The following is a 25,318-nucleotide window of genomic DNA, read 5'->3' as shown; positions in this document are numbered from 1 at the left end:
AAAGTATAAGCTTGACATGTCTATTCCAATACATGTCTATGGGTTTGTGATTTATTTTATGGAGATGTTGCATATTTGGACCCTAAATCCAAAATCACAGTGCACATAAGCCCTACTTTCCACAAGACAGTCCTAGTTTATGGTTTTTCCAGGAATAAATATAAATAGCAACTCTTTTGACATAAAAAGTCCCAGTTAGAATAATAAATAATATGGTCACTCTTTGCAAAATAAACACATACATTTAAATAAACAATTGTGCATTGGGTGTGCTTTTGCAATATCTGGTATTTTTTTTTCTCAATTATATTGCACACACACTTCTGTGAGGGAAGTCTAAACTGTAACTTCCATTTTCAAGTTTAAAAATAAAAAAGATAATCCACGTGTCTTTAAATACTCTATTACAGGGTTTACTGAAATGAGTGATAAGGCAGAAAAAGGGCTCTTAAGTATACAACACTTACTTTCCCCCAACTCCCCCAATTAGAGAAAATACATAAAACACATTCACTGTAAGTCTAAAAATCTCCTCTATAAAAGGTTTAGGGCATAACAGAGACCACAATGACACAACCTCTGGCACCTAATCACAACTTCTCATTCTACGACATGATCTTAGATTGAGCAATAGCAGCTGTAACAGGCATACCTTGAAATTGTAGAGTGCACAGAAAATGCTCAGCAGCTCAGAACCTTTGAGATGGAAAAACATTTCTTCATAGAGAATATATAACTCAAGGGTATTTCAGATGCAAAAATAAGGATTGATAACTGTTAGCTTACACTCAAAATAAGCAAGGAGCACACTTATGCACAGACTCTGCTCAGTTTGGGATTTCAGAGGGGGGGCTTTCCTCTTAGTAGTGTAACTTCCATAAAAACAGTGTTAACAGAAAAAAAAAGGCAATATACTTGGATGAGAGTTCATAGTTAGGGGACTCTAACAAATCAGTACTACATTATTGAGGAGAAAGAGCAGGATTTTGTCTGTTTAGTGTTTATAATAGTGGCAGTCAGCTGAATGAGTATTACTTATATAACACTTTCTCCTTTTCTTTCCTATTCTGCATCCGCATTTATCAAAACATCCCCAAAGAAGTAAGTAGCATTATGTTAAAAGCTAAGGCCATAATATATTTCAAGAGCCATAAAATGTTATTTCATTTCATAAAGGAAGTCTTACCATGATTACCTCTTTGAAACAGAACACATCAACTAAGCCAAACAAATGTCACGAAGCAAATTTTCTAATTGAGTACTGCTTTTATAAGGACCATTCATAACTCTATACAAATGCTTCCAGTAAAGCCAGGAGCTAGCCTGAGACAACACATTTGTTTTGCTAATGATTCTAAAACAGCTCAAACGAAGACTTAAGTACATCTGAGCCAAAATAAACAGTTAAAAATCTCTCCTAGCAGCCTAAGAAACAAAAATGTACAGATGAGATAGATTTTTTTTAATGATCTATGACCTTCATATGTAATAGACAATAGTTAAGGGGAATCGTTAATCCAAGCTTGTTTCTCAAGAAATAGTGAAATGGATTAAATGTTCTTCATGAGTGAAAGACTTAACAATAAAATCAGTTTATATTAGCTCCAAAATAATAATGATAAGGAGTGTCCTTCAAGAAGGATTTTCTGATCTAATTGCTATTGTCAAAGTTGGTACAAGCTTAAAACAAATACCTCCAATGTGTACCCACAAACCAGGCAAAATTAGAATAGGCTTTCCCTAAAGACTTGGTAAACATTCAATTAAAACTTAACAACTGCAAACTATAAGCCAGCTCCTTCTCTCACAGATATCGCAGTATCTCAAAAATTCCTGGCACTTTCACGGGGGTTCAATCTTATGGTTCATTTTTAAAAGAAGGTGATTGAAATATTTCCTGGGATAAAATTAACCTTCACATTAACAATTCTATCTATTGTTTCAATATTGGAAAGAGGAAGTGATGTAAGATTACCATGCCCTTAGGCTGATACACCGGATTCCAACAGTTCATGGGTGAACCAAATTATTTTGTTGATGTTTTCAGTCATGTTCTGACATCACATTCTATTTTCCAATTAACATTCTATGCTATTTCACAATGCTAATTTATTTACCTTCATTTTTCTTGATGGTAAAGTTCGGGTTGTTGACCATTTCTGGAAGAAGACTGTATAAGAAATAATGTCCATTTTTGGGATCATCTTTGTCCATGGCGCTCACTGTTTGAATGACCTGTAACATAAAACTTGACGTCAGCATTTCTGATGACATCAGAGAGGCTTGTACTGCCTTTAAAGCTGAATGACATCCCTTTTGTGTTCTGATACTTGGGATCATGGAATCCATTTTAGTTGTCTAGATTGTCATGAACTGTGTGTGCCAACAATAAGGAGGACCATTCATCACTTTTAAAACCTCAGTTTTGTACGATGAAAATGAAGGCTCTCACCCTGGGCCCATTTGATGTCTGTGACTTGAAATAAAAAACTTAAGGGTATTTGACATTCCTACTTGGCAATGATAGTTTTTTTCTGAATTGAGTATAAATGGGCATCTAGGTTGAGATGTGGAAGCACTCCAGTGGTTATAGTGTGATTCTTGGGAGGGTCTTGGAAGTAATGTACTTACATCTTGAATCCTTACAAGTGCTGATGCATTTTGCTGAACAAGTTATAAGGGTTTACCCAACAGAGTGTTCCTCAGCACAAACATCACTGCAAGAAACCTTTCTGACACGTCACATCAGTTCCCTCCCAATAATGAATACAGTTTTTAAAGCTAGTGGATATACCAACACATGCAAACAATGCTGTGGAGTGTATCCTGAGATGAATAAATTATAGGGATTAGGAGAATTACCACTGTGCGGAACACTGTTTGGGTAGATACACACACTCGGAATTGGTGCCGGTTGAGTGTGTGTATTTCAATTGCAAAGCTGCATTAACTTGGTACTGAGTTGTTTCTCAGGATGTCAGAGAATTAGCTTTATAATTCATATTTATGAGACCGTGATATTAATCACTCCAAAATGTAACACTGGGCAACTACTAATGTAGCAAAAATTATAGCTTATCCTTCTATTGTAAATAGCTACAACATAATTTCTACCAAAAAGAAATGTCTATGAAGCATGACAGTCAACGCGATATCAGATTACCATAACAAAATTAACAGAGAAATGCTGTCAGGTTTTGGAGAATGTCATGATGACTCCTAATATGTCTGTTGGAACAATTATGTCCCATTCAACTTTGCCAATTTCATTAAAGAGCAAAAATGGATCACTTCTTTTTGAGAAAACGATGTCACTGTCTTGGAACTTATCACCTAAGCAAGTGTGAGAACAACAATTTAAAAACACTTTCAGCAGCGACGGGGTTTTGCATGGTCTCAAGCACAAGGTATTTGATAGGCAGTGAATTAAGGTTATTTGAGACATATATGAAATTACTTTTCTCAACTCATAGGTTTCCCTTTTTTAAATGGAACATATTCGTACTTTCTGGGTGTTTTATTTTGTGAAAGGCCTTCGAAAATATCTTAGAATTGTTCTTGGCTCGAGTGACATTTTAACAAAAAACAGCACAAGATAAAAGATATTCATTTCAGAGAGTGAAGTGGCCATTAGCTAATGACCTCTGAAAGAAAGCTGCCTGCATGGAAACTATAGTTTGACTTTACTGGTGTGTGACCTTGAGGGAGTTAATTAACTCTTCCTGAAACTTAGCTGCCATGTATCCTTATATTACACATAAAAGGAGTACCTTGATGTCTTGACTATTTACATAAATTTATGTCAGTCTCAGTTTAGAGTTGGCTCTTAGAAAATGTTCAGTGATTGTTAGTCATAATCCTTATTGTGGCTCTTTGAAAAACCTAGGGCCACAAGCATTTACTTATGACACAGAACTCTGACAAGTGTTAAGAGGTGGATGTTTCCCAAACAGGAATCCAACCTCATCAGATTAGAGAGGAATGCAACTGTATTTACTATGTCGAAAAACCGAGCACATTTGCCTTTTAAGTGCAGAGAGAGCGACCCAGGGCTTCCTATTTCATTAAAATAGAAGAATGAAAGCATAGAGAGAGAAGCTGTAAAATATAGATAACTATAGTGGACAGCCCACATGTGCAGATATTTAACAGGAGAGTTTGACAGGTGTCTTCTTTCATGCAGCTATAAATGGGATTTCCCAATTCTGTTTCAATGGGTCTCCTGCTGCAGGTGTATCAGCTGAAGAGGTAACTCTTGAGATATGTGAGCTCATGTGAAGAAGAAAGGCAAACAGGGAAAGGGCTGCCTGATGTCCTGGGGTGGGAATCAGTCATAGCAAAACGCATTCCTACTGCACTCAGTGCAGAGAGTGTCTATAAGCGACGTCACTCCTAATATTTCTAGATAACCCGCATGGAAAAAGCTCCTACTTGCTGGTGAATACATCTATGTGAGTGATTGGATGAAGCCACCGTAACAAAAGATGCAATAATTCAGCTTACCTGAAGCAAAGGAGTCTAATTACCTGTCATACCACAGCTCAGGACTTTGGTCTAAACATTACATCTGCATGAATGTTTTTTCCACCATGACTTAAGCCAGGAACTCTGTTAGACATGCAATTTCTTGAACCCAGTAAACCAGACAGTGTCAGGGTGGGGGCCTAGAAATCTGCATTTTAAACAGGTTTCTGCATGATTCAGATGCATGCTTAAGTCTGAGCACCAATGTTTTGAGCCAAGGGAGAAGATTGGTGTTCACAGCTTCCTCATTGTTATTCATTAGCGGAGTTTGTATTGCCAAGCTCACGTCAAGTTCAGTGCACGATGGGCTGGGAAAGTGAAGAAATGGTGAAACTTTAAATCAATGTCCAGATATCCCAGGAGCTGGCCCTAGTTAAGACTTTGGCTTAAACCATTTTTGACATTTCACTTTATTTTAATGCAAATCGCCACTTACTGGTCATTTTATCTCAAAGTAGCTGTACGGTAGATCACTTGAAGGAGTTCATGCTATTAAAATGCACTAAGCTACTCATACAGAGGCTGAAATTCTCATTGATGTAATAATATCTGAATACATTTATGTTTAAATAGTAGGAAAAAAAAACAGATTTTTCAAGGAAGTGCACTTCCACATAAGCAGATTCTATAGGTATGTTAAGTATGTGGCAAATGAGCTACTATGACATCAATTCATTTTTAAAGTAATTGAACAAATTTTTCATGGAAACAATATAAACATTTCTGGAAAGGTTATAGATGTTTAGGTGTTATGTATTTATCATTTCATTTAAATATTTTCCTTTCTGCTGATAAAGTTAATATGCAATTGAAAAATCCTGTATTTGATAATTTACTGTGGATTAATTTCAAGGGAAGCTGAAAGCTAACACATCTCTATCAGAAAAACAAAGTCTACCTGGGACATTGGGATAAGAAAATGAATTTCAGCCATGCTTGGATTTCTCCAGGGGCACAAATCAAATTGCCTTTCTAAACTCAAAAACAAAATTTTGAGAACCGCAAGGCCAATCATAATTCTGACTTTGATTTTCTTCGAACCATTCATTGTTTGTCATTAACACTAAAGCTAAGTTAAATGATTTATATTAGGATTTAATAACCTCTATTTTACACAATGTTACCTTCTTAAAATTATTAAATATCAGTCGGGCATCAGTCATTATTAAATTTTCAGAAGGCAAGCAATCAGAAAATAAATAACTTTCTGATGATCTGCTCTGTTAACAACCATAAAACTGTCCTGGGACCTATTAGAATATCCCCTATGAGTTCCTGTAGATATTGTTCATTGATTTGTTTTAAAGTGCCAGGCATAATAATATATGATGAGTTGGGTTTCCCCCCCATCATTGCTATTAGAACAGTGTTTGGCATGTGATAATTATTATATTTAAAAGTATTGCCTAAATGAATAAATGTATGGATGGATAAATAAGTAATGCCAGGCATATTCTAGCATCATCACTAATTCTCACACATCCTTGAGAGTATGAAATGGCCTATAGAACCCTCAGCTTGAAAGACATTCTATATAATATCTGACCCAGGCAATCTGGTAGGGAGTTATCTGCACCCTCCTGCCCAATATTTCAAGCTATCTCAAAATCTTGTTGACATCCATTCATTCTGGATATGTATTTCAATTAAAATCAGACTGAGACCTTCAATATTTTGGGGAGTGTGTAAGGATGAATCATCTGTTCTTTCCACTCATGTACTTTGCTTTATGAATAGAAAGGTTTTTTGATTCTGACTGATAGGAGAAGATGGAGGTTTAGAAATCATTGTTTTTCCTGAGTAGTAGCCAAAGAGAGGACATTTTGGTTGCAATTTTTGAAATCTTCTAAGCTTTCTGAATATGCATTTATTTTTTAGAAATAATCAGCAAATGCTATTGCAATCACAACACAATGCCATGATCTTGGTTAAAATTTAATTTTCCTTTTCTTGGCAAATATTTCTGTAGGGAAATGAATTGGAAGGTAGTGAGTAAGGGGTGAATGAGAAACAGGAAAGTCAAAAGCATGGAGAGGACAGTATGATTTTTGGTTTTCTGTTCATTCTTCTGCCTATGGGACTTATTACTAACTTTCCTGAAATGCTAACTTCTAATTCTTAGAGCAGTAATTTTCAACTTGTGGAATGAAAAGATGAGTCATAAATGAGCAGGGCATGTCTCAACCTTCTCAACCTGAAAGTAAAATTGTAAGAAATTACTTAGATAGGCCCACTTAGGAGGGAAAAGTCCATAGTCTCCATCAGATTATGAAAAATGTCCACACTGAAGAAAACAAAATGGGTTAAGAAGGATTCTCTAAAAGAGAGATCTTGAAAATAGAAATTACACATACCAGAGAAGGCAAATTATAGCAGTGATTATCAATTGAAAAGGGAAGTACAGGAATTTGAGAAATTACAATAAGATCTACACAATTATCCAATTATCTTCAATTATTTCAAAACTATAGAATAGAGTTCAAATAGAAGCGCAGTTCATATCCATTAATTGGATAGTTCCTATATTTTTTTATGATCTGTATGGCAATCCAGCCTCTACCAAGACTTTTCTTATCCAACTTTTTCCATATCACTTTTTTTTTTGCATGAATATATTCTCCCCTTTAAAAAGTATTAGGTGGTTATTCACAGCATGTACCCTAGAGGTCTGACCTATAGAAAATCCAACAGGAGGATGTAGATAAGGTTTTATATGTCTCTTTTAAACACTAAGTGAAGTCCTCTGCCATCTGGAGAAACACTTGGGATGTGGCTTCCTAAACCTACTATAGAACTTCTGACATTTTCCTTGGTTCCAGTATTTTCCATTCCCTTCCCTTTACTGAAACCGAGTTGAAGTAAACTCATACACAGCAAAGGCTCCTAAAGAATGTATTTACACAGAGTTTGGGTTTCTCTTTTCTCCTGCTTTATTTTCCTTTAATGGATGCTGCATATCGCATATATATTTCTTAACATGTCTAAAATATCAGCATTAAAAAAATAGCACCATCAATCACCCTTCTTTGAGAACTTATTAGTGGGGTAAAATTCACATTCTTTAACATAACTTAGAAGTCTCAACTCTCTTTTCAGTTCTTACTTTTTCTTCATCTTCCACTATCTTAGAGGAATATTTCCTGATACATCCTTAACATTATAACATCACTTCCTTGACTACAAAAATATCAGATTCCTTTAATTGTCCAGAGCAAGTTGTTTCCAAATGGGTTCCATTTACCATTAATTCTATAGTTTTCTCTGAAGGGAACTGGAAAAATTTTATAATCAACAACGTCTGGTAAATTCCAGCGACCATACATATCCTTTGGTGATTCCTATGTCTTCATAAATGCAAGGGAATCTTACAATTGCATACATCAAACAGAAATGTTTCTTTACTTTAGTTCAGTGTGTCACAATATTATTAGGTAAAGCACACCCACCACCACCACCATGCCCAACACCCCATGTATGATATGCTATGCCCTGTGAGTTTTTCTCAAGCATCCACTTTGAGAAATCCTATCCTTGAAAACCTTATTCATGAAGTCCAATAAGACTTCTTACCTCTATATAGAGCTTCTGCATCTACATAGCTTGGTGGTTATAGTACTTTTTCCATTTTGTTTCTCTGACATTTAAGTACAATGTCAGGTTCTCTTGGTGCCTCCTGGTATCTTATATATGTCCCTAGCATGAAGACCAGTTCTAAAATCTCCAATTATCCAGTGTTGTTTTCTTTCCTCCAAAAGGCATGCTTCTCAATATAGCTTCCATGAACAAATGGAAACAGTGTACCCGTGAGACCACCTCATTTCAACCCTCAATTCTTAATCAGTAAATTGTAGGTTGGAAATAAAACAGAATATATTGTTCTTCAGTAGCGCAGGATTTTCAAACAGTCCTTTGTACCATTTTCTCTGTGGGTCACCATCTGATTTAGGTTAGGGGTCAGAATAAAATGTGGAATTTGCCATCCGAGAGACCCTGCCAGTGTACACAAAGGCTACAAACATGACTTCAAAACAGATTTAGGTAATATGTGTTCCTATATGTTGATTCCAGTGGATCTGAATAAATCATATTAACCCACAGATTCATGAGGAGAGGAATGAAGGCAAGCCCTTTCTTTACATCTGACAAACAAAACACTTGTAAATTATCAGAAAAAAACTTACTCCAATACAAGGGAATAGATGTTTGCTCTAATATATGAACCCATTTAGTTATTGATAGCATTTTGCTCCCCAAAAGATCACAAAGATATAACAGTACATACTTTGCTTTCCAGACTATAAGACTAAATAAAATATATATTACTAATAGCTACAATTATTTATTGAGCATATGATAGTGAGCTCAGTATTCCTAAAATAGGGGAGTTTAAGCTAAGGAGGTTCAAGTCCAAGGTCATGAAGCTCAAACAGTAGCAGCGGGAAACCCCTTACATTGTTCTAGAGTTTCAAAACTTTCCACTGTATTTTTTCACTTCTGTCAAAGGTGTGCCCTAAACGTCATACTTCTTTTAATGACTCTCTTAAACTACGTCTGATTATAGAAGATTTCTTCAAGTATTGTTTAATACATCCCACTAATTACCCTCCTTGCTCCACCCCAAATAAAATGAAAACAGTATTTTATGCATTTTGTTGCGGCCATCAATTTCATCTGCTTTAAAATCAATCCTGCCTCCCTCTTGTGTATGCAGATACATCCTGAAAGATGCCTGCTGGCAGGAAAGTTAAAATTAAATCTCCTCTATTTATTGTTTCATGAGTTTTATAAAATGCCATAATTTCATTTTGTTGTTTCACATTATTAAAACAAGACCAACAACAAAAAAATAAAGTAGCAAACTCATCCATGGCTAGTGCTTATCAAGGGATGATTATTTTTACTTTTCATATTAAGGCTTATTTCTTTTCCAAGGCTTCACAGAATGCTTTTTGGAGATAGCGTATTATTGGTCACTGCTGATTTTTTCTTACTAAAAAGTACTCACTTTTAATCGGAACCTTATTACTATTTTTTTAATGAGGCAATATGTCAAAGTTCAGCTTTCTTGAGAAGCACCATGAGATCCTAGAAAGTATAGGTACCTTCAAGAACAGACTTTGAAACCCTCACTTGCCACTTTCCCTGGCCTGAGGTAAGCCTGTTCTTCCTCTTTAGCCTAAGCTCCCATATCTATAAACTATCACAAGGCCAATCTTCTACAACAGTAACAGTAATATGCTAGAAGATTCCATGTTATCTCCCTCATGTAAGCATGCAACTTCTACAACTACCTCCCTTCATTTCCACTGCCAACACTTCAGACCAGGTGGCCATTATCTTTTGCAATTACAGCTTTCTAAATGCTGGTCCTGCTTAAATGGCATGTGTGTGTGTGTGTGTGTGTGTGTGTGTGTGCAAGTGTGCACATGTGTGTAGATTTTATTCAAACATAAAACTCTTTTGGTTCAATTTCATCTTTACTTATTATATTCTTATTACTTTACTTGCTTATCATACTTAGCCAGAGCTCTCTTCAATTCTTCAAATAAACCAAGGTCCTGCTTCCTTCAGTGTCTTTGCTCAGGTTTATCCTATTGGTTAGAAGACTCTTGTGTCTGCTCCTTTATGTCTAGTTCTTTCTTGTATCATTTTGTGGTTTCAGCTGAAATGATAACCATTTAAAAAGTAACTTTCTCTGGCACCATATTCAAAGTAGATCTCTGCTCTTTCTTGGTTTTCCTGTCTAGTTGTATTAATGTTCCTTCTATCCAGTCTTTAAAATTTAAATTATATTATTCATTCATTTTACATTTTTATATCTCTTTTCCTCACTAGGATTCATTAGAAAGAACATCATTTCTCTCTCCTTTTATATTGTTTCCCCAGGTCACACTCAGCATCTTGTAGATGCAAAATAAATATTGCTTAATAAATAAATGAATGATTTTTCATTCGAAGAGATGCTTGGGTGCCGTGTGAGGCAAAAAAAAACCAAGTGTTTCCATGGCAATAGCTGAGAAACTAATTATTGAAATATTTGCCACTGCTGAATGAAATGATTCTAAAAATTTGTGAATATCTATTACATACTGAGCATTGGCTAAATACTTATCAAGACATCGGTCTATTCACTTCTTTTTTGGACCTGTGACAGTTACATGATAAGAAAACTTCATATTGCTATACTGGTTAGAAAAGGATGGAATTGAAAGAGATAAACTGAAGTATTTTTTTTTAGACCCAGACATAACTACCTTGATGCCAAATAGCACAGTTCAACTTCTGTAGATGGTAATAAAGCTTAAATTATACCTCACTATATTTATTTATAGTAACAGCAAAGGTCTTTCATGAAGGAAAAAGAGCTGAAGCAGTCTGTTACCTATTCTCAAACAATAAATATCAGAAACTAAACAAGAGAGCTTGACTCACACCTAGAAATACAGTATGTTTGGTTCTGTTCCTGTGTCAAGGAACCATCCAGAACCAGTTACCCTATTTCTCAGTATATGGCGGGCACAAGGTTAGTATATGAAATAAAACCCTAGAAATACCCTACTAGGGGCATCAGATGTAGAACAGTTAAGGAAGATCCTCTGGCCAACATTGAAGTTCTCTCTCTTCCGTCTTTGGTTCTGAGTGTGGTGTTATCAAGAATAATGATCGATAGTTCATTGAAGTTACTGGTTTCTCCACCTGTTACCTGTTCCTCCACCTTCCAGCCAGGTTACCATTCTCTTCAGACAGAACCCGAGTTATGCCCAGCTGACTCCTTTTCAGCACTTGATAGGAGTTTCCTGTCTCTGGTGAAGTTTGTCTTATATTAAGGGGTCTTTTCCTTAAGATGACTTCAATTCCCCTCATTTCTTCATCCTCCTATCAGCTAAGAGGATCTGAGGTATTTTCATGCAATTTTTCTCATTTCTAATTTGATTATGTGTTTGCCAGAGAGAATATTCTAGGAGGGGAAAAGACAGATGTTTAGAGCATTGTTTGCCACTAAGTCCTCAGTACTTAGTTAAGTCATGGCACCTAGTTTGTGTTCAGCACGTATTTAATGACTGACCAAAACCTGTCAGAAGTCCCATCAATGATAGATGCGTGAAGTGTCAGTCATCTATTTTACCTTCTAATTTCGAAATCCTCAGCCTATACCTTCATTTCCACCTTGATCATCAGAGAGATGTAAGTAGGGATGATCTTTTTATTCATCCCATTAAACTGAGGGCCAAGTAATTTCTAGATGACTGTATTATGCTGTCATTGAAATGAAGACTAAAGATATGCAGCCTCATATAACTTTTGGCTTCATATAAATTACCTATACCTATTGGGAAAAATTTAAAAATAGAAGTAACCAGCAATCAGAAAATGCCATATTAACATTTAATTATGAAATGAAGGGATTATTTAAAAAGATTCTAATCAAAAGGGATTCGTGTTGATTTTGTATAATATGGACGGTGAACTATTTCTCTCCATCATGGTGGTGGCTATTCTATAAAGGGGACAGATTCAAGAAAATGTCATCTTTCACTTCAGAATCATAAGAAGGCAGTAGGAGCAGATAAGAATTCCAATTCTACTTTCAAAATGAGCCTCTGCCAATTGTAGCAGAGATGAATCAACAACAGGAGAGGCATCTACAGTGGCTTTCTTCCTTTTTCTTTAGACTTTAAAGACTAATTAATACAACGTAAAAATCAAAATCAACAAGAACCTATAAACCAGAGACACACTACGGGGAGGGGGGTGGGCGGGGAGAGGAAGGATTAGGGTCAAAATAAGGGAGAGGTGCAATTGTATGGGGAATATAACCAAAATGAAAATGTATACATTGTGCAAAAATGAAAAATGATATCAGAATTTTATGAAATAAAATATTAAAAAAATAAGTCCTGCTCAATGGGAAAGAATCAAGCATAGTAAAATTCTCTCTGTTGATATTGATATTAGTTTTCATTTTGTAAGATTAAAAAAAAAACCTCTTTATAGAAGCTCTCTCAATCTAGAAGGTTTATACAGCTGTTTTTTGTTTTTTTTTTTAAATATGGCTTGGCCTAGATTATTGCTAATAATCTCCAGCTGATCCCCTTGTGGTCTGCCTTAAATCCATACCTTCAAGGCAAATCAGACAAGATAACTGCATTATTTTCTCTGTGGTTGTTATAGACATTAATTGAAGGAAAATATTGCGATGACTAGGAATTTAGTGTTAATTCAGTTCTTGACATGTTTTTTTTATGAGTGTGTGATCACCTGATAGCAGACATTCTAATTTCAAAGTGAGTTAGTAACCTGTGTGATATTATGAGAGATGATTGAAAATGCATCTGTGTTGAACTCCTGTAAGTTTACACTATTTAGTATGAATAACAAATCAATTTTTTAAAAAAGGTATAAAAATTTATAACTCAAGCCATGGACAGTGACCTAGAAATGATAAAATAAATCAAACATGAGTTCTGACTAGCACAAAAGGTTTGAGGAACTCAGGAGTTGTTTGAACAACTGAAATGTGCAGCAATAACTCGTATGTCCAAACATCCAAAGATCTGATCTCTCTTCATGTAAAAATGAACTCTAATAAACATGCCTCAAAAGAGTTATCAGAGGATAAGGCAGTGCAGTGGACACACACACACACAGACACACAGACACACACACACACACACACACCACATTTCTTCATAAAATGAGTCATTCATTTCAATTTGCAAAAAGCATAAACAAAGAATCAACTTTTTTTTTTATTTTGATCTTGCATAGGAAAGGGGATGAAACAATGCATTTTTCCCCCTAAGGATAAAAACTGCTGAAGAATCATTAAAACCTGGGAAACAGTCAAAATCCACAGGGTAAACCTACAGATTCCTGGAGGTCCAAAGACATGCATGTCAATATCACAAGTGAAGCTAATGTTGAATTTTTGAAATATCAATGCCATTGACTCTCTGAACTTGCGTGATGAGTTTTGAATGAACAATGGAATTTGGTGTCAATTCTCACTTGTTTGGCAGATTCGGTATAATCTTAAAGGTCTGGCTTACACATCTGTGATCACTACATTACCCCAGCAATGATCTGACCCACACAATCTTAGCCTTGAAACTGACCTGCATATATTCTGTGTATGTTTTGCTTTGGATCTCTCTGCTACTCAATTCACTAATTTAGCTAAATTATATTTACTGTGAAGAAGATACATGTGTGTATGTGTGTGTGTACACATACACACTCACACATACTTATAATCCATGCCCTCCTCAGGGGATCACAAATGACAATGTTCAAAGACATTAATAGCAATCAATTCCATGTGATAAACTAATGTGACATATATTTTTAAAAAGCTTATCCCCACTGAAGGTGAATGTTTTGATTATAACATTTGTGATATCTAGGTATTTGAAATGAATCAGCTTTGCTCTGTGAGTATGTGTACATGCGCATGTGTGTGTGTGTGTGTGTGTGTGTGTGTGTGTGTGTGTTTATTTTGGTAGATAGAAAAAAATGGTAACCCTTCAGATATGTGAGAGCAGTCTAGGGGAAAGTGTCTACTGTTTTATAAAAAGGTAACACATTGATCTTCCATAATAATTAAATAAAAGTACAGAGCTACATTGCTATTCCTTTCTTTAGGGGAAAAAATCTGACTCTTGTCAGGTAAGCTGCTCAGCAAATAGTAAGTTTAATTCCTAACACCCACATGAGGCACAAGAATAGTTGGATTAACAACTCCAGTGTCATGCTGTCAGCTGCTGTTTATTTAAATTAAAATGTCACCATCCAGAAATAAATTAGGAAGTTGAAAAACGATAAATTTCTTAAACATACAGTACTTTGGCACCTTGTTAAAATAAATCTATTACATTTGTGTTTTTTAGAACTTTACACAGACTATTTCCATTTTGACATTCAGAGTATAGCAGGTTTTGTTTTTGTTTTTGTTCTTCAACTTTCTTTTTCCTTCCCTTTAGCTTTCCCCCCTTCTTGCCTGCCTGCCTCCCTCCCTCCCTCTTACCCATCCTCTCTCCTACCTTCCCTCCCCCCTCCCCAAGCTCTCTTCTTCTGTCTTCATTATCCTATCTATGCTATATGAGACAAGTAATAACACTGTTACATCAATACACAATTATCAGATGCTTTACTTGCATGTCTAAAACATATTGTTCCTCTATGTTTATCTAAATAGAACTAGATTTTTACAGATTTCAAAGTTCACTTCCTACAACTAATCTTTCTCAGTTCTACTATTCGATGCTCCTCCTATATTTGATAGGGAATAAACATGCCCCCTCCAGGAGTTTCCTTCCTGGCTTCCTTTTATTTGAAGGCTAAAATTTTGGCTCCATCACTCAAAGACCTCCCAATTATCATCCATATCCTGAGATATTTTAAGATGGTTATTTGGCTCTGGGTTCAGGGCACAGCAGGTTGTTCTACTTCAGGAGCCAATTTGGTCACAAGTAGGAAGAGAATGAACATCTCAGGAAGAAAAACACTCTCTCTCTGTTCCCCTTTGGATGCTTCTTGCCTGTGACTTTGCAGATCAGAAAGGATGCAAATGCACACTATAATGCAGGTTAATCAAATAGGAGACAGTGGTATACAAACATATTCAGCATTAACAACATGGAGATATTTACTTGGCCGGGTTTTCCATTTTCACATAAAAATGCCTCATATTCGGATGCGAATTCAGGGGCGTTGTCATTGACATCCAGGACTTTAATAGCAACAGGTACTCGTGATATCTGACTGTGGTTCCCTATGGGAAGGAAAAAATAACATCAGCATGGAGGGTATTTCATTTGAACGTGCAACTCAACTTTCTTCTTGAAAGCGTGTCTGTCCCTTTCCACTTTCCATAATTAGAGTGTTTTCAACATGGCGGCTGTAGCATCTGACCCCTCAATAAGGAAAAATAGAAAGCGCTTGATTGCTTAAAAAAAGTATATGTCATTATTCTAAACACCATTTGCTGGAGCTTAGCTTAATAAAGACCACCTCTGAATAAATTAAAAAAGGACTTTTGTTATGAGGAGCACTTTATTTACTGATACAGTCCATTATACATAAGAAAAAAAAATGCTGTATGCAACAGATTTATCTCTCTTTATCTCAATTATAAAAAGATAAACCTGAAAAACTCAGCTAAAAGCCAGAATCAAATCAACTTGTGAGAGACTGTCCTTAACAATGATAAAGAGATAATCTTCCAGATGGGGAAATCATATCTTTCATATTTTTTTAATTAAAAATTGACTTTGGGATCTTTTTGAATAAGTTAAGTCCACATCATTTTTAATATTGTTATTTTCAAAAAGATTTTCATCATTGTAAACAAATAATAATTTAATATATCCAGGTCAATTCAAATAGCAGAAGACTTAATGTGTAATCTTTAATCCTTAAGTCCTTAAATTTAAAAAGTTACATACACACACACATACACACACACACACATCTGGTCATCAACACATTGCTGACTTGGGCCATGTGATGATTTTTTCACTTGTAATAAATGCAGTACATTTTGACTCCCACTGTACCATGGAATAATCTTTTGATCTCTTGTAAGTTACACAGAATGCACTGGAGATGGCCAATTATTTATTTGTGTTTCTGTGGCACTGAATATTTATCAACAAGCCAAGAGAGGGAAAGTGTTTGGCAATTGAATATGTAGAAACAGATTTTAAATTGATATCTCAAACTCTTTTTTTCTTTACAACTGATTAAAATTATCCCTCTAGAATCTTCCATTTTTTCATTAAATAAAATAATTTTTCTAAAGGACACACCAAATAATCATAAACATGTTACAAATTTATAGCTGGATAACCCCACAAGCAATGTTATACCATTTGAATTTAGTTAACTACCATGATTGCCCTCCGATACTCTCATTTGATTAACTATGGATGGATGAATATTATCCCATGGAACTCCAAATACCTCAGTACTCAATTATAACCCCACTTCCCCAAAATCAAGCTAATGGCCTTAAGTATCTTTTTTTTACTATCTTATGCTTAATGAATTATTCATTCTTTATTCAGAAATGAAGTATATACCTCCCCACTTTTGATGGAAGAGAAAGTACAGCATATGACCCCAAGACATGGAACTTACATTTTGTACTTTATCTAATTGAATAAGGTAGATAAACAAGGCAAAAGGTATTTGAAACAAGAGATGATTTTATCCTTAGAGATTTGTATCTCTTTTCTAGACTGACCATGAGTTGAATGGCAGCTGCTAGAAAGGGAAAGGGAATATAGTGTTTCCACTAAGCAGACAACATTTGGAGTCCCAATTCTGCCTATCCTACCAACAAGTTATTTCACCTCATTTTATTCCTGAGGAAACAGAAACTCCAGAAATTAATATTTTATTAACACAATTAATGTAAATATTATGAGAAAAGTTAAAAGTGCTCACATAGAACCTTTCTCTTTCGTAATTGTTATCATCAGCGCCATACATATTGAGTCTTTAGTATATACAGTGCAAGACATTTCACATCATCACTCAATCAGTCCTCAATAAAGAGCTATGAAGTACATAATGTGATTTCTGTATTTTTTAAAAGATTTATTCATTCATTCATTCATTCATTTATTTATTTATTTATTTATTTATACATACAAGCACTGGGTACAGTCAGAAGCACGGGAGGGTGAGAGAATTCACCAGAGCCAGAGTGGGGAACAGAACAGGCAGACTGATGAAGTACACTGCTGAGGGGAGCAGCGGGCATGGCAGGAGAGGTCTGCGTGCCATGTGGGACCCTCGCCCGGCAGCCGGGGATCAAACCAGCGCTCAACCGCTACACCACCAGGGAGGACCGAATTCTGTATTTTAGACGTGACAACTGACAATCACAGGAGGGTATGCCTTTCCAAGATTACTCAACTAAAATTTGACACCAAGACACAGTTTGGATGACCTTTGACACATGAGTCATCTTCACAATAGATTAAAGATGAAGTCTCAAAAAACATCCATTTGTTGTTTTGCTGCTTGTTTGTTAAGGTAACAAATCACTGCCTTTTCCCTAAGAATGCTTACAGACTTGTAAGTATTTATCTCAAGATTAACCATTATTTGAAGTTGAAATATCAAAATCAAGCTGGATAATATCAAACAGGTTGTACCACTACTAATATTCTCAGGATTGCACTAAAAACATGCAGCCATTCATGAGAGACTACATAATTTATGTTCCATAGTTTTTCTCATAGCACTACTTCACTCAAGCTGAGTCCCTTTAATTGATTAGTTTTATTTTGTTATTCCTTGCTTTACAATTCTAAGAACCACTGATTATTTATTTAGGTCTATAACATTCATTCTTTCATTCCACATCCTAAGCCAACACTTGTATATATAATTATAGGAACCTTCTATTTATGTATTTTTGTTTTCAATCTCTCTAACCACTTAATAAACTGCCAATCATCAACATAGGCTTTATATAATATATATATATGTGTAAAGAATAGACAGTCACTAACAGGTACATAGTCTTAGAAAATAGCAAGTACACAGAAAAGTTATCATACTCCTTTAATACAGTTTTGCTCCTTGGGAAGTAAAGCAAATACTTATCTTAGTAAATCACATTCATTAGTAATGGTTGATAGGGCCAGGTCTACCAAATATAATATTCTTTGTTTTATTTCTTTTTCATACCTGTCTGTTTGTCTCTCTCTCTCTTACACACACATATACACAACACACCAGACAAACATGCATATACAGACTATTCTGACCATTTTGGCAAAATATAATGTCAAGACTCATGTTTTTAATTTTACTCTTTTCTATTTTCTTGATCTCATAGTTTCAATATATCACAATTATCTCCTAGAACCAGATGGTCAGTAGGTGTAAAACTCAAGTATAGAAGATGGAGAAGTTCTATGAGCTTCTAATTGGGATAAGTGAACATTAATGTAATATACCTTTTCTCATACATCTGGGAGCTATCTTCTTCCACCAAGTACTTACTCATGGAACACAAATACTACACTGGGCAAGCTGTCACTGGGAACCCTGGGGCCCTGATGTTCCTTGCTCTTAAGGAGGAGGTTTCATGCTGACAGAGGTGAACTACGAAGCCTCAAGAATATCATGTCCTCCCTCAATGCACACACAGCTTCTATTTTTTTTGTTGTGTAGAAGAACTGGGGTGTAGGCCAGAGGTGTGGGGGGCGGGTGAGAGGATTCTTCAGAGGCAGAGTGGGGAACAGAACAGGCAGACTGACTGAAATATACTGCTGAGGGGAGCAGCAGGCCACACAGCCTCTAAAGCAGAGTGTCACTTAGAAGTTCCAGAGCCATTATCCCCAGGTTTTATGTGGTACTAGGAGAGTAAGAGAAACACAAAGCAGAGAGTTCTGGGTCTCTTATAAAGGAATGGACATGATTAGCAAAGGAATGTGGAGAAGTTTAAGTCTAAGCATGATCTCAAAAGCAGTGGAGGTTGTTATAAAAAGCAAATGGGAATAAATTGGTTAGACATGGTAGATTTACTGGTGATAGAGGCTAAGGGGTAGGCCAACAAGCTGCCTCAGAGAATCAGGCAAGACTTAGCTAGAAGGAGCCAACATGTTCCTTGGTTGTGGCTGTGTATTCCAATCTCTGCCACCATCTTCATGGGGTTGTTTCTCCTTATCTGTCTTCTACTCCTCTGTCTCTTATAAGAACACATGTTATTGGATTTAGGGCCTACCCAGGTAATCTAGGATGATCTCATCTTAAGATACTTAACTATATCTTCAAATTACCCCTTTTCCAAATGTCATTGTCACAGGTCCCAGGGTTAGGACCTGGGCATTTCTTCTGGGAATCACTCTATATTTCCTCTTCCTGATAAGTAAGGCATTTGTGACGAGATAGAATGATACTATGACAAGCCCGCTCTTGTCCTAGAAAATGAAGATGTGTGAAAAGTATTTAGTTGTACATGCTTCTTTGAATTTATCCCTCAAAATATTGTAAGATATAAGCGCAAGGATATGAAATAAACCATTACTTTCCCCTGAGAATTTTGAGGACACCCTTTTGTCATTGATTCATTTATTCTTTCATCATGCTTCTCTTTAGCTATTCAATCAATATTCATATCTGTATTCTCAGTGACTAAGGCAAAAATCCTATAATCAAGGAATCCACAGTACTCTAGGAGATGCCACATTATAATGGTTTGTTTGTATCCTTGTCCATTCTATAAAATACCCTTTACAAAATGCAGTGGAAGAATATAAGGAGAGAGATTTTCTTATAGTCATAGGGAAGACTTAAATGAGAGGCCAACCTGTAAATTAGCTTTCAGTAATGGTTAAAAGCACCCTACACAAAGAAAGGTGGACACATTTTTTTAGATAGTCACACGCAAAAAGACAGAGAAGACAGAGACCATGTCATCAGCTAAAAGCGAGTCCCAGGAGAGACTCATGGTATGAGTCTCAGGAGAGAAAATTGAGGCCAAATCAGGATTCCTTGGTTATATGGTAATAAGAATGGGTTATGTTGTGTGACCACTTGCAAGCCAGTGAAGTATTTCTGGATGAGATTTACAATTTCATTTTATTATTTTTTTAAAGTTTTACTTATTTATGTGTAGAACAACTGGGGTGTACGCCAGAGGTATTGGGGGTGGTGGTGAGAGGATTCACCAGAGACAGAGTGAGGAGCAGAACAGGCAGATCCACTGAAATAGAATGCTGAGGGAAGCAGTGGGCGAGACAGGAAAGGTCTGCTGTGCCATGTGAAGTCAGCTCCCTGGTCAGAGATCGAACTCAGGCCTTTGTAGTGATAACCTGAGACTTAACTCATAGGCCACCAGGGAGGCCAGATTTACAATTTTAAAAGTTACCATAAAGCAGACTGGCAAGGGAAGTTATGGCTTATGTTATTTTGTTTTCATAAGTGTATGAGTGTCCCAGAAATTTACTATAAGCATTTCTTAATGTTGCTAAAACAAGGAGAAAAGCTATGAAAAGCTGGTGCCCAGTGTTCCCCAAATAAGTCCAAAGCATATTATCATTATATTACATGACCATGCGTGATAGAAATTATTACAACTTATCATAATGTTCAAAACGTCATATTTAACTACTGAAGATTCACTTTTATCTAAATTAATGAAATAATGGCAGTTCAAATTTTAAAGGTATTATAGAGCAATACATTTAATTAGATAAAATTCCAAGGAAATGATTTATGCCCTTTATGACTGGTCCCAAAATGTTTGCCTTTCATCTAATACACAAACATTAAATATAAAGATATTATAATTAGAACCTTGATGAGTGTTCATTAAAGATTGATTTTACAAACACAAGAGATGCAACAAAGTGGTCTGGAAGGAAAAGCCCTTTTCAATTGGCCACAAAAGTCAGGCTGTTTTCACCATGAAAGAAGAGGCTGAACAGGCACCTCATATACAAAGCTCCTTGACTTTTACCATTTGAATCGTAGCGACTTCCTGTCACCTCTCTGTCACATAGTCTCATGAATTGCCCATTAATTTTGCCCTTTTATAATCAAAGGTAATGGAATACTGCCAAGTCTAAGTTACTTGGGAATTTGCTTCTAACTAGTTTTCATGAGCTGCTGTTTTTGCAAGCATCGATTGAAATAAACAGCCTCTCCTTTTCAGACGATAGGAGAGAAAAAAATGATTTGACAAATTTAGATATACTGGTGGGACTCAATAAATAATTCTCGAGCCTTCTACAAGCAGAAGGGTAGAAGCCATGAGCAATAAATTACAGTCGATGGGGGAATGCAAAATAAGAGAATTTATAATTGAATCGGGGATGAGAGGAACAGTGGAAGTTTATAAAATTGGAAGATGTGAATTGAATAGATGATAGAAAAGACAGCAACTTATGAAATTTAAAATAAAAATGATGGGACTTTGAACAGAGATTTTAGAAAATGATTTCGGTAGTGGATTTAGGGATTTCAGTGACTAAAGAAAAACTTTTGAGCTACATTTTGCCCAAAAATGGTGCAATGATTTCTAAATCAGTAGTGATGGTTTATGAAACTGTAGGTTATTAGATAGAAGAGGGATTTCATATTTGGACAGAACTCAGTTTGTGAATGTATGTGAGATCCAGAAATGTTGGGAATCTTGCCTTCATTTTTTACAAGCTGTATTTGTAGTTTCTTCGCCTTCAAAACAGTTGTATTGATTTAAGTACATATACTGATTTATTATATAGCAATATCCACTATGATATCTGGCAGATGATATAGACATGAAAGTTAGAGCTATTGTTACTTGTTATTTATCATTATATTATGATATGCCTCAGACTACTAAAAATGGAGCCACCATATGACCCAGCATTTCCACTCTTAAGGATCTACCCAAAGGACACATAAACATTGATTCAAAATGCCTATATCCATAAGTTTATTGCGGCACTATTTTTAGTAGGTAAAACTTGGAAACAACCCAAATGCCCCCAAATAGATGACTGGATCAAGAAGATGTGGTATATATACACAATGGAATACTATTCAACAATCAAAAAAGATAAACTCATGCCATTTGCAGCAATATGGATGGAGCTAGAAGGAATTATGCTCAGTGAAATACGTCAGAAGGAAAAAGAAAAATATCAGATGGTTTCATTTGTAGGCGGAATATAGAGGGATCAAATAAGACACCAGGGGAAAAATAATAATACAAAACACAACACAACAAAACAAAAACAAACAGAAAATAATAAACCAGAGACATCCTGCAGGGAAGGAGGAGGGAGAGGGATCAGAAGGAGGGAGGGAGGAGCACAGGGGACTGAGGTGATGGTGCACAGGTGCATTGGTGAAGGAAATTCTATGGGGACTATACCTGAGAAAAGAAAGTGAACACTATTTAAAAATGAACAATGATGTAAAATATATACAATAAATAAATTTTAAAAATTAAAAAACTTTAATTGAAAATCTGAAAAACAATATTATGCTATTGTATAGCATCTATAATATGGTTTGTAGGATATATGATATACATAATACATATTCATATGTTATTAAATAATTTATATAATTATTAATTACATAAATTTATATTGAAATTAGGTATTGCCTGCTCTTTATCATTGTCAAATGATAAATGTTAACAGTCTTGTCTGATTGGGTTCTCCATTCACTTATTTAATCAATCAATCCTTCACTGAATATTTGCTGAAGACTTTTTCCGTATTAAAGTATTACTTATCATTACTGCATTTCTTACCCAAGTAAATTATCAGCTTACGACCTTCTTATGACATTGTACAGGCTCAGTGTTCTGCTCGCATTGGCTCCACTAACTGGATTTGAATCATAAAGTGTAACATTTCTTTCTTTACTGATCATAATTTGAAGTTCCAAAATGGATATATGCTATGAAATTTGAACTTGAAATTTCTTAGTTAGCATTTTTGTAATGTACATGAACATATCCTCTAAATGCCTCTTTGAGTAAAATCATTAAAAGGGGGAATTGCTCCTGTAGAATACTAACTTCATTAGAAACATCAATTATCATTCATAATGTATGGCTATGATTTTAAACTTGAGAGAAATGTTTTTGGAAGAAAAATGCTATAATTTTTTTCCTACTCCAGAGCTACATCAATGTCTTGTATCTACATAACTTGATCCAAAACCCTTGTTTCCTGTGTCTCTCACACAGTGTAAAGTGCCTGGCTTCTGTACTTAGCTCATGATATTTTTTCTTGCCTTGAACTTTCTGTCATTTTCTGCATTTCCAAATACTACTTTTCCTTCAAGGTTCATATCAAATATAACATCCTTTTGGAAACATATATGTTGCTGCAACTCTGTGGAGTGCAGGTAGTGGTTATCCAATTTATAATTATAGTTACTTATGTGATATCTGCTCCCTCCCAGACTAATATTATAAGAGCAGAGATTACATCTTAGACCTATAGTCCTCATATTTCACAGCATACAAAGCATCACATGATAAATAATTGTCAGATATTCACTAGAAGAGTAAATAGTCTTTATTTTTTACATCATTGTTCATTTTTTTAATTAATTATTTTTTTATTTTTTACATCATTTTTCATTTTTAAACAATATTTGCTTCCCCTCACCCCCTCAGGTGTAGTCCCCATAGAGTTTCCTTCCCCAATGCACTCGTGCACCATCACCTCAGTCCCCTGTGCTCCTCCCTCCCTCTGATCCCTCTCCCTCCTCCTCCCCTGCAGTATGTCTCTGATTTATAATTGTCCTTTTTTTGCTTTGTTGTGTTTTTGAACTGTTATTATTTTTTTACACGGATGTCTTATTTGGTTCCTCTCTATTCCTGCTATAAGTGAAACCATCGACATTTTTCTTTTTCCTTCTGGCTTATTTCACTGAGCATAATTCCTTCTAGCTCCATCCATGTTGCTGCGAATGGCATGAGTTCATCTTTTTTGATTGCTGAATAGTATTCCATTGTGTATATATGCCGCATCTTCTTGATCCAGTCACTATTTTGGGGCATTTGGGTTGTTTCCTATTGTAAATAGTGCTGCAATAAGTATAGGGGTGCAGGTATTCTTTGAATCAATGTTTTTGTGTCCTTTGGGTAGATCCCTAGTAGTAGACTTGCCGGGTCGTATAGTAGCTCCATTTTTAGTAGACTGGGGAAACTCTAGACAACTTTCTGTAGTGGTTGGACCAGTTTGCACTCCCACCAGCAATGTAGAGTGTTCCTTTTTCACCACATCCTCACCACCATTTGTTGTTGCTAGTTTTTTTGATATGTGCAATTCTTACTGGTGTAAGGTGGTATCTCAGTGTGGTTTTAATTTGCATTTCCGTGATTATTAGGGATGTTGAACATTTTTTCATATGCCTGTTGGCCATTTGCATTTTCAGAAGAGTAAATAATCTTAAGGGCTACTTTTTAGATACAGTTACAGAGTTGTATCCACTTGCTTACAAAATATTAAATACTAATCAGATGGGGAAATGTATCAGCCTGCTATGACATATATTAAAATATTCTGAGGTGAGTGGGGAATATATCAGAAGAGAGGTTTCTGTAGGAAATAAAATATCCTCTAAGAACACAGCAGTTGGTTGTACACTTTAAAGTTAATAACCCAAACCTAATTCTTTGTTAAAACCTAGTTTTGTCTTATGTTATCTCAATTTGGTAATCAAGGAAAGGATGTTGCCTAATTCTCTTTGCAGTATGTCACTACTTTGTGCAAATCTATTACTATTCCTAAGAAAATAATTTTGTTTGCTAACCATCCATAAATCTGTGATTGAATACTTGCAGACGTTAGCCAAGCTCTCTCTTCCTTTAGAATTTTTGTAATAACAGTTTCATCTGCCTGGAATTTTGCAATCCTTGTGTGCTAGTCTTGATTACTCTATCTTTAAGTCGTTGTTCAAATAAGCCCTACCCTTACCCACCACCAGTATCAAATCTTCTTTTAAAAAAAAAAAAAGATTTATTTATTTATGTGTACAAGAACTAGGGTATAGGCCAGAGGTGGGGGGTTGAGAAGATTTGCCAGAGACAGAGTGGGGAGCATAACAGGCAGACTGAGTGAAATACACTACTGAGGGGAGCAGCAGGCAAGACAGGAGAGGTCTGCTGTGCCGTGTGGGTAGCTCCCTGGCTGGGGATCGAACTCGTGCTACAGTGGCTACAGATAGCTTCATAGTGCTGTGACTCAACCTCTTGTGCCACCAGGGAGGCCCCATTACCAGATCTTCTTTATCCTGCTTTGTTATTAGCATCCAATACCTT

General features: G+C 35.7%; 1 protein-coding gene across 5 annotated transcripts in view; it reads right to left on the bottom strand.

The window, feature by feature from the left end:
- The window catches only part of CDH8 (cadherin 8), a 376,083-nt gene that overhangs the window by 57,644 nt on the left and 293,121 nt on the right, over positions 1-25,318 (bottom strand). For 3 of the 5 annotated variants that reach the window (XM_054697070.1, XM_054697071.1, XM_054697072.1), the window contains 2 exons: positions 15,174-15,295; positions 2,118-2,235 (listed from right to left, as the gene is read on the bottom strand). In XM_054697070.1, the coding sequence (XP_054553045.1) occupies positions 2,118-2,235; positions 15,174-15,295 (240 nt within the window). Of the gene's footprint in view, positions 1-652; positions 697-2,117; positions 2,236-10,041; positions 10,187-11,227; positions 11,833-15,173; positions 15,296-25,318 lie in introns of those variants that run through there. The other 2 variants (XM_054697073.1, XM_037516423.2) reach the window with 2 other exon arrangements.

Source organism: Talpa occidentalis, unplaced genomic scaffold, assembly GCF_014898055.3.
Source record: "Talpa occidentalis isolate TD23 unplaced genomic scaffold, MPIMG_talOcc4v2.1 talOcc4.17, whole genome shotgun sequence".
Classification (NCBI taxonomy): domain Eukaryota; kingdom Metazoa; phylum Chordata; class Mammalia; order Eulipotyphla; family Talpidae; genus Talpa; species Talpa occidentalis.
This window is presented reverse-complemented; position numbering and strand designations above follow the sequence as displayed.